Genomic DNA, 10345 nt, shown 5'->3' on the forward strand with positions numbered 1-10345 from the left:
GTTCTTTAAGTAAAAGATACTTCTTGAAACATAACATTTGATTGTGTCATGCTCAGATGAGATATTGTATATTTCTACAGTCTTATAATAAGATTTGATTTGAGATCAAGATCTGATTTGGTTCGTGCTTCTATTTCCAATGTAGAACCATATGAGAGAAAGGTTTTCTAATTAAAAAAAGGGTTTGGACGCTAGAATTAGAAGGCAAATAATAGCATCCCATAAGCCTTTTAGACATATTAGATTTGAATATAATTGTAGATTTTCCTAGAATATATCATGATGATCTCAGAAGGGCCTCTAGCGGAGAGATGTGGGTTCTGTTCCTAAACTGCGCACCGTTAATTGGTTGTCAATATCACAACACCTATATGATAACCTGTGGTAAATGACAGCGTCGTACAATTCAGAAGCCCACCACATTTTGAGGTATTGGACTTAGCCGTTTGTTTCCGTTGTGGGTTTGCAGGAATGTGGCGCGTCTCTCCTTTCCCCTGAGCGCGTTCCAGACGGCGCTGCGCTCTGTGAGGTAAGCGGACCTCCGAGCCTCTGATTGGAAGAGACGCGCTCGCAGGAATGTCATGAAACTATTTAAATAGCACTTTGTCCTCTCCGGCAATAGAGTTTGAGCTGCTTAACAAGAGGGAAAGTGTTCGGGAAAGCAGCGTATTTAAAAGTCCTATAATCGGAATTACCAGAGTTGTTGGACTATACTTATTTCTTATTATTTGACAAGAAAACAGGTACGATTTGCCCTTGCTTAGACAAATGTTTGAATAATTGCTTACAACAGATAATAAACAAGATAATATATCATTTCGATGATTTACGTTAAGTTTATGTTGCCTACAGGAACAAGAAGAGACTCTGCCATGAAGTTAACAGGAATATTTTTATTAGTGATGCTTTGGAGCTGCGAGAGCGCAAGGGAGGCAGGTGAGTGATTAACAACGTCGCCGAGGATAAATAACCAAATAACTAATGATTTTAGTCGTTATTGGGGGGAATTTAATGACAAAAACATAGCAGACTTCGCATACGCACAATTTGCAATAATAATAATAATAATAATAATAATAATAATAATAATAATAACAAAAATAATAATAATAATAATAATAATAATAATATTTATTATTATTATTATTATTATTATTATTGTTTTTGTTATTATTATTATTATTATTATTATTATTATTATTATTATTATTATTATTATAGTAGCAGTAATGATAATGATGATGATGATGATGATGATGATGATGATGATGATGATAAAAATGATAAAAAAAAAACTTATCTTAAGTATCTTAAGGCTGTAACCTAGTGAACCAGAGTTACTGTAATGTATCTAATGATAGAGACTTACAGTAAGCACTTCTGTACGTCGCTCTGGATAAGAGAGTCTGCCAAATGCTGTAAATGTAAATGATGCACAGTGCAATCACTCATCGTCTGCTATTTGACTGTTCCATCTAGAAAGCAGAGACGACAACAGCGTTTACGATCTGTTTGAGCTCGTTCAAGTGCCTAAGAAGAACCACGGGGTCATGCTCGTGAAGGGCGACGACCCCTACAGTCCCGCCTACAAGATCCTGAACCCGGCCTTGATCCCGCCGGTGCCCGAACGCGATTTCCGCGACCTGGTGGACTCGGTGCAGGCGGAGCGCGGCTTCTTATTCTTGGCCAACTTCAAGCAGGCGCGGCGCACCAGGGGCTCCCTGTTCACCGTGGAGAAGCGCGACGGCTCCGGCACCCTGCTCGAGGTGGTCTCTAATGGCAAAGCCAACACGCTGGACATCGTTTTCGCCACGGAAAACAAGCAGCAAGTGGTGTCTATTGAGGAAGCGGAACTGGCCACGGGTCACTGGAAGAACATTACGCTCTTCGTGCAGGAGGACAGGGTGCACGTCTATGTTGGATGTGAGGAGATCAACAACGCCGAGCTGGACGCGTCTATCCACAACGTGCTCACTCCTGAGACACCAAGCGTCGCCGACCTGAGGATAGGCAAGGGAGCCGTTAATGACAGATTCATGGTAATGCATGACCCCAAGAGGTTTTATGGAAAGTTATGCACTAGATATATTTATTTATTTATTCAAGGTCTGTCTATTCACCTGTTTGCTAACTTTTGCTTACATCTGTCCTTCCTTGCTTTTTTCAGGGTGTGCTCCAAAACGTCCGATTCGTGTTTGGGACTACGCTGGATGCAATACTGAGAAATAAAGGATGTCAAAACTGTAAGTCTATAGTGATCTCTACACAACTCAGCACTGCCTTAATGCGCGCGTTTCATTGCTAAATTGTCGCAAGGGCAAGTGCAGGACATATAGATGATCAAAATTGAAACTACATACTCGTGTCTATCTTTAAGTAAATAGTATTTCTGGAGACTTTATCGATGCTGAGTCATAACTTCTTATACAATAACGTTATATGTGCAATTAAATTAACTGAAATATTACTCTGTTCCAGCTGTTTCTGACATTATAACTCTACATAATCCGGTTAATGGATCCAGACCAGCTATCAGGACTGATTTTACTGGCCACAAAACAAAAGGTAAATAAAATCGTTTTTGAAAGAACATATGTGCAAATCAGTAAAAAATAATATTCCAGCAGGTCTTTAAGCTTGGAGCTCTACAGTACTTTTTAAGCCTGTGGCTCTAACTGTACGTTTCACTGATAACAGATTTGCAGTTAATTTGTGGCTATTCCTGTGATGACCTGACCAGCATGTTTAAGGAACTAAAGACTCTTGGTGTAATGGTCAAAGATCTGACCAACAAGCTCCGCAAAGTGGTAAGAAGTTGTGTTTATTTTTATTATTATTATTATTATTATTATTATTATTATTGTTATTATTATTTTGGATAAATCTTTTTACCTCGTTATCACATATTAGAGTGAGATGTACTCAGTAAGATAACAAATTCTGCTTTGTGTCCTAGACAAATGAAAACAATGAGCTTGTTGTAAATGTGGATATCCAGGCTGGTGTCTGTATCCACAATGGCATAGTGCATAAAAACAAGGAAGAATGGACAGTGGATGACTGCACTGAATGTACTTGCCAAGTAAGCAAATCTTTTAGAGGATATTCCATTCAGAATTAAAATAGGCCCACCCCTATGAAAAATGACCATTGTTTATACAATCCTACAACAAGGAACCCCACACAGAGATATATGGTTGATTAGAGACTTTACCAATGCCACATTGCCAAGCCATGTCTTAAGATTTTCTTTTTTTTTTCTTTGCATTACATTTACATTTTGTAGTTCTCAACTTTGTCAAAATTTTCCTTGCATATGTTCAGTCCAAATAGTCTAATTTAGTCTGACTCAATGCCTCAAATGCCTTTAGATGTTAAAAAAGTGTGTATGACAATTGCAGAACTCAGCGACGGTGTGCCGTAAGATTTCCTGTCCCCTGCTTCCTTGTGCGAATGCAACCGTTCCTGATGGTGAATGCTGCCCCCGATGTGGAACTCGTAAGAACACTTAAAAAAATTATTAAACAATTTTACAGTTCTAGTAAATAGGTATTATTTATAACTGAATATATGTTTTAAAAAAACTATATAAATTATACACATCCATTTTTGTATTTTTTGTAGACAGTGGTGAGGAAGGAAAATAGAATATGACATATGCTTATGTTAGATGTAATCACAAAATGTTGGCAAAGGAATTAATTTAATGGAGTTATTTGTGTCTCTAAATGTTGTAATGCCCTGAACTGGTTAAGGGATATGAAAATCCTTTTACTTTACATCAATGGATCAGGACACCAGCCTATAATAAATGTCTGGAAAAAACACATTTGTCTCAAGTTTAGCAAATTTTAATGCTGACAATTATATTTATAAGTTCCATTCACCATCTTGGAAGAACATTCAAAGATATTTCCTGACTATGTAACTACCTTTTGCATGACCAGGAGTGTGCTTCATGCCAGCATTCCCAGGACAAGTCTGTCTTGAGAAGCCTAGGCTGAATTGAATCCATTAGAGCCCTGAATTAAAAAAAGGTTTTCTCCTCTATGCTGCTTTAGAAAAAGGGAATAGCTCTATTGTCTCCCTTTCCTCTCTCTCAAAAGCCAATGACTCTGCTGAGGATGGCTGGTCCCCCTGGTCTGAATGGACTCATTGTTCTGTGTCCTGTGGAAGGGGTACTCAGCAGCGTGGCCGCTCCTGTGACCGCATCAATAACATCTGTGAGGGCACATCTGTGCAAACGAGAGAATGTTACCTCCAGGAGTGTGACAAGCGCTGTGAGTTGTGTTCCAACAATGATAAAGCATTTATTTTACTAAAAATGTAGAAAATATCTATTCTATATTTTCACTCTCATTTATGATCATATCATCAGTTAAGCAAGATGGCAACTGGAGCCACTGGTCACCATGGTCATCTTGCTCTGTTACCTGTGGATCTGGAGTTATCACGCGCATTCGTCTCTGCAACTCACCTACTCCCCAGATGGGAGGAAGAGAGTGTCAGGGTCAAGGCAGACAGACTGAAAAATGTGAGAAGTCACCATGCCCAAGTAAGTATGCTAAACAAACAATTTAGTTTGTATTTAGCAGTTTGAGTAACCTAACAGGCAAATATGGTTTAATATTACTTGTTTAATGAAACCATCTATTTGTTTAGTCAGTGGAGGTTGGGGGCCGTGGTCACCTTGGGATACCTGTTCAGTAACCTGTGGAGGTGGTGTCCAAAATAGAAAACGTCTTTGCAACAGTCCACCACCCAAGTACGGTGGTAAAGACTGTGTTGGTGATGGAAAGGGAACTCAGCTGTGCAACAAAAAAACATGCCCTATTGGTGAGTCAAAATGGTATTTGCATGCTCATTTACATAGAAGCATCTCTGTAAATGTAATTAAACATTTACTTTAATTCTTATTTCTTAGATGGATGTCTGTCCAATCCTTGCTTTGCTGGAGCTCAGTGTACAAGTTTTCCAGATGGGTCTTGGAAATGTGGAAAATGCCCAGCAGGTTACACTGGCAATGGCACTAACTGTAAAGACATTGATGAGGTGAAAAACTTTCACTAAAGCATCATTCTGTAATGTAAAACAAATAAGTCTTTTTAGAAAAACAACTAATCTTTTTTTAACAGTGTAAGGAGGTTCCGGATGCTTGCTTCGTATTTAATGGAGTCCACAGATGTGAAAATACAGTACCTGGCTACAATTGCCTGCCATGTCCTTCACGCTACAGTGGTCCACAGCCATTTGGACGTGGAGTGGAGGATGCTGCTTCAAAGAAACAGGTAAGTAGTAAAATTTAGTGTATTATATAGTCACAGAAATATCTTCATATAGAATGGCCCTTTGACCTGCCCTATTTGCAGGTGTGCACACCTCGTAATCCCTGCCTTGATGGAAGCCATGACTGCAATAAGAACGCCCGCTGCAACTACCTGGGTCATTTCGCAGACCCCATGTTCCGCTGTGAGTGCAAGCCCGGCTATGCTGGGAATGGACACATCTGTGGAGAGGACACAGATCTGGATGGCTGGCCAAATGCTGACCTTGTGTGTGTGGAGAATGCTACCTATCACTGCAAGAAGGTTAGGGAAATCTTCTGGATCATTTAAAAAATGAAAATACAATACCAGTGTCCTTTATTTACATTTTTCACATTTTATAACTATAGGACAACTGCCCAAACCTTCCAAATTCTGGTCAAGAGGACTATGACAAGGATGGAATTGGTGATGCGTGTGATGACGATGATGATGATGATGGCATTCCCGATGACAGGGTAACATTCCTTTGTTTTAATATTTCAAAGGCTGGCAATATATAATAAAGTAAATGTTGCTTTTTTCAGAGCCAAACCTCAAACTTCGATAATGTGGTACCACATAAAACACCAGCAGTTTATCCAGTTAATTCAATATTACAATTGGTCTTAGTTTTGGATTAAATAAAAAATTTACAGACCTGCACAGTTATAAAAAACCATTGTCCGCTTAACCATTTTGCCTTTATGTTCATTTCTTTTTAAAAACAGGACAATTGCCCATTCGTTTTCAATCCCAGACAGTATGACTATGACCGGGATGATGTAGGTGACCGCTGTGACAACTGCCCATACAATAGCAACCCTGACCAAACTGACACAGACAATAACGGTGAAGGTGATGCATGTGCCGTGGACATTGATGGAGATGGTACGAAGGTTACTTGGCCAAGTTAAATTGAACAACTCTTTTAACATGGTATAAAATCCAGGTTTTATAGTGTTGACCTGTTTCCTCAGGTATTCTGAATGAAAAGGATAACTGTCCTTATCTGTACAATGTGGATCAGAAAGATACTGATATGGATGGTGTTGGTGACCAATGTGATAACTGTCCCCTGGAGCACAATCCTGACCAGGTATGCAACAGAGAAAGCAACTTATCAAAGCAACCTATTAAGATACATATTGTGTCTTATCAGATATAAAAGTATGGGCAAATCTAAGCAGTTTAATGGACTTAGGGATAAAGAGGTTTAAATTGAGACTAGCCTTGTTGATTTTAACACTTTGTTATTATGCTTGATCCACAGCTTGATACAGACTCTGACCTTGTAGGAGATAAATGTGACAGCAATCAGGACATTGACGAAGATGGTCATCAAAACAACTTGGACAACTGCCCTTATATTCCAAATGCCAACCAAGCTGACCATGACAAAGATGGCAAAGGAGATGCTTGTGATTATGATGATGACAATGACGGAATCCCTGATGAAAAAGATAACTGTAGGCTAGTTTTTAACCCAGATCAGCTGGACACTGATGGTAAGTCTTGTGAAATGTAAAGCTGAATTACTCTTGTCTTTCCAAAAACATTTCTGCCTTAGCATTTGTACATTTGATTCTTCTAATAAACTACTTTTTTGTCTAGGTGATGGACGTGGTGATGCTTGTAAGGATGACTTTGACCAGGACAATGTTCTAGACATCTATGATGTGTGCCCGGAGAACTTTGACATCAGTGAGACTGACTTCCGTAAATTCCAGATGGTGCCTCTGGACCCCAAGGGCACTTCCCAAATTGATCCTAACTGGGTAGTCCGTCACCAAGGGAAAGAGTTGGTTCAGACAGTTAACTGTGACCCAGGCATTGCTGTTGGTATGCTACAACCTCAGAACCTTATTAGATAAGTATCACTAATTAAGAAATCATCTGACCAATTTTTTGTGTGTTCTTCAGGATTTGATGAGTTTAACGCAGTGGACTTCAGTGGGACCTTTTTCATCAATACAGAGAGAGATGATGACTATGCAGGATTTGTGTTTGGTTATCAGTCCAGCTCCCGCTTCTATGTGGTGATGTGGAAACAAATAACTCAAACCTACTGGTCCAGCACACCCACCAAGGCGCAGGGTTACTCAGGGCTGTCAATCAAAGTGGTTAACTCAACTACAGGACCAGGTGAACACCTAAGGAATGCCCTTTGGCACACTGGGGATACTCCTGGACAGGTAATCTATGTCGCCAAGGTGCCACTCTGAATATGACTTTAGGGCATTACAAGAGCATGACTTTATTGTTTTATTGCTTATTTTTGCTGTAGGTCCGCACTCTGTGGCATGACCCTAAGAATGTTGGTTGGAAAGACTTTACTGCTTACAGATGGCACCTGACTCACAGACCAAGAACAGGACACATAAGGTACTGTTTAAAGGATTTGAACAGTTCCCTTCAAACATTGTTTAAAGTGAATTTTGTCTCCCAAAATGTCTTGCAAATGTTTCTGTACAACTATTTGCATATTTCTGTATGCCAACAAAAATGTTTTTTCTTTCAAAAATGTAGGGTTGTTATGTATGAAGGAAAGAAGATCATGGCAGATTCTGGAAGAATCTATGACAAAACATATGCAGGTGGACGGCTAGGTCTTTTTGTCTTCTCACAAGAGATGGTATACTTCTCAGATCTTAAATATGAATGCAGAGGTATGGACAATTATATTGTTAAAACAACCAGTTTTTTCATGCATTAATTATATGTTAGACATTTATTTGACCTTGTCTACTGTTTCCCCACAGATGCATAATTGCACAGACAGGAGGTTTTTGGAAGATGGCACCTTTCTGTATAATTACGAATATGTATTCCATGCAATGTCCAGGGACAGATTTTCCACTACATTTTTTTGTCTAATGCACTCTGGTGGGGCAAGAAGTGGATTTATGGTAACTAATGCTGGTTTGGACAGAGCTAACAGAGCTGACTGGGGATTCAGGACCCCTCCACCAAGACCAGGTAGAGCAGAAAAAGCCCCCAAATGCTTGGATTGATTGATTCTGAAAACTCATTCAGATCTGTGCAGGAATTGCTCCCTGCATACATCTATGCACTTGAGTACCTTCTCTTGCTGCATTAATTTTTATTCCCCCAATGGATATTAAAAGATGAGACCAATCATTAGGCTTTAATTCTCATATATTTGCCCTAGTATTGTAATTTATTCAAGATCTCTTGACAATGACATCATTGAAAAGACTTTAAACAGGGTATGGAGAGTTTATCATGCTACTAATTAGCAAGACTTTACCAAGTGGATGGAATGGTGTTTATAATGTTGATGTGTGGAAAATATCAAAATCAAGGTTCAAAGATTTTAATTGTCATTAACAGCCAAAACAAAATAAAAAAATCGAACTTATACACCGATACCCTCAAATTAAGTTAAGCCAGCATAATTTAAATCACTTAGCAGTAGCGCAAATAAAATTTTAGGCAATTTCTAACATCAATGGACATGGAGAACTAAGTTCATACCCATGGTTTTCTCAGGGTGAGACCAGATATTGACCAAACATTTGAACACAGAAGGAAGCTATGTTGAAGGAGGCTTAGATTCAGTCACCAGGAATTTTTGTAGTAACATTTTAAAACCAAACCATTAAGATGGAATTGTAAATGACACAATCATCTACAGTGAGAATATAAAATAAAGGCCTCTTTACAATGTAATGTTTTAAGAAAAGCACTTGCAAAGTATGAGTTGGAGCTGGGATGATGGACCATAGAAGCCACATTGTTCATAGGTTTATTAATAAGTAAAAGTTGTGGTTGTTTGGTGAGGAAATTCTAACCTATTGGATATTCTAACGTATTCTACATAAAAAATATCAATTATAATAGTATAATATATAAACAAATTCAAAGTTAAAGCAAAAAGATTATTACTAGGACAGAATGCTTCCCAAAATATTGTAGTGTCACTGGCTATAGCTATCTGACCACACACTTCATTATGCCTTATCTGACCACATTGATAGATCCCAAAAGGAGAGTTTTACGTGTGCCTTGTGCCTTGGAAAAAGAGAGATTAAGGAAAACTTAAATGTACAACACAATGTACAACTTTTACCTCAACACAGTCCTAATTTAATTGAACCAATTTAAACCTATTACTACTTTTATTGTGTTGAAGAAAGCAACTTGGTCAGCTATTGTTTCTGTAGCACAAGCTGTAAATAGTATTACATTCCTCCACAAGAAGAATACAGCATCTGATTCACTTAATAAACAAAAATAAAGTGTTTTGTTTCATTTTTGTTTGTCCATTTTAGTGCTTCCATTGTCTAGTACTTTTTAAACAGATAAATTATTGTAAATTGTTTGTTGTCTGTAAGACTGTGTTTCATATGAGAACGCATGTATGTGCATGTGTACATGTGTGTGTGTGCGTGTGTGTGTGTGTATAAATGCTATTTAAATAATTTATCATGGAATGCAGCCTCAGGGCAATTTCCAACTGTATAAATGTTTGCACACTGACGTGAGGATGTTCTGTTCATTATCGTTTATACATTTTTTGTGTAAAATTAGCAATGCTTGACTGTAAACATTTTTACTTAGGTGTACAATAAAATGCTATTTTTATCTATAGCAAATATTTTGGTATGTACTGCAAAAAAATAAATATATTTAAAAACTTACAAAGTCTGTATTCAGTTTTTTCAGCTTTTTTTAACATACAGTAGTTGATAAAAATCACTAGAATACATTCCTCGATCTTGTAAGTACATACATTTTCTATTAGCAAATTGTAGAGTTTACTACAGATGCTAATTCATGTATAATATCATGAATTAACTGGATAATATCACAGAATTTTAAAAGTTTAAATTATAACAAACTCCAAAAGCAAAACTGAAAAATGCATTCAGCCTCAAGGGCACAAGAGGTAAGGCACTCATGACTGCCAAAGAAGGCCTGGTGCTAAGTGGGTGTTCCAATTCAGCTCAAAGGTGTTAAATGTGGTTAAGGTCAGGGCAATATGCAGGCTACTAGAGCTCTTCCACCTCATCTTTCAG

The 10345-nt window shown here is 38.1% G+C and overlaps 1 protein-coding gene across 1 annotated transcript; it reads left to right on the top strand.

Annotated features, from left to right (window-relative positions):
- Positions 1–505: 505 nt before the first annotated feature.
- Positions 506–9971, top strand: thbs1b (thrombospondin 1b). The gene is made up of 23 exons (XM_060866432.1): positions 506–743; positions 853–936; positions 1480–2039; positions 2168–2243; positions 2479–2565; positions 2698–2807; positions 2957–3082; positions 3402–3498; positions 4107–4280; positions 4379–4555; positions 4663–4836; positions 4925–5052; positions 5136–5288; positions 5370–5588; positions 5675–5782; positions 6035–6194; positions 6284–6402; positions 6577–6811; positions 6918–7145; positions 7227–7498; positions 7591–7688; positions 7833–7972; positions 8066–9971. Exons 2-23 carry the CDS (start codon positions 873–875, stop codon positions 8071–8073), a joined length of 3513 nt encoding a protein of 1170 aa, XP_060722415.1. The 5' UTR covers positions 506–743; positions 853–872; the 3' UTR covers positions 8074–9971.
- Positions 9972–10345: the final 374 nt, after the last annotated feature.

The sequence above is a fragment of the Tachysurus vachellii genome, chromosome 3, assembly GCF_030014155.1.
Source record: "Tachysurus vachellii isolate PV-2020 chromosome 3, HZAU_Pvac_v1, whole genome shotgun sequence".
Taxonomy (NCBI): Eukaryota; Metazoa; Chordata; class Actinopteri; order Siluriformes; family Bagridae; genus Tachysurus; species Tachysurus vachellii.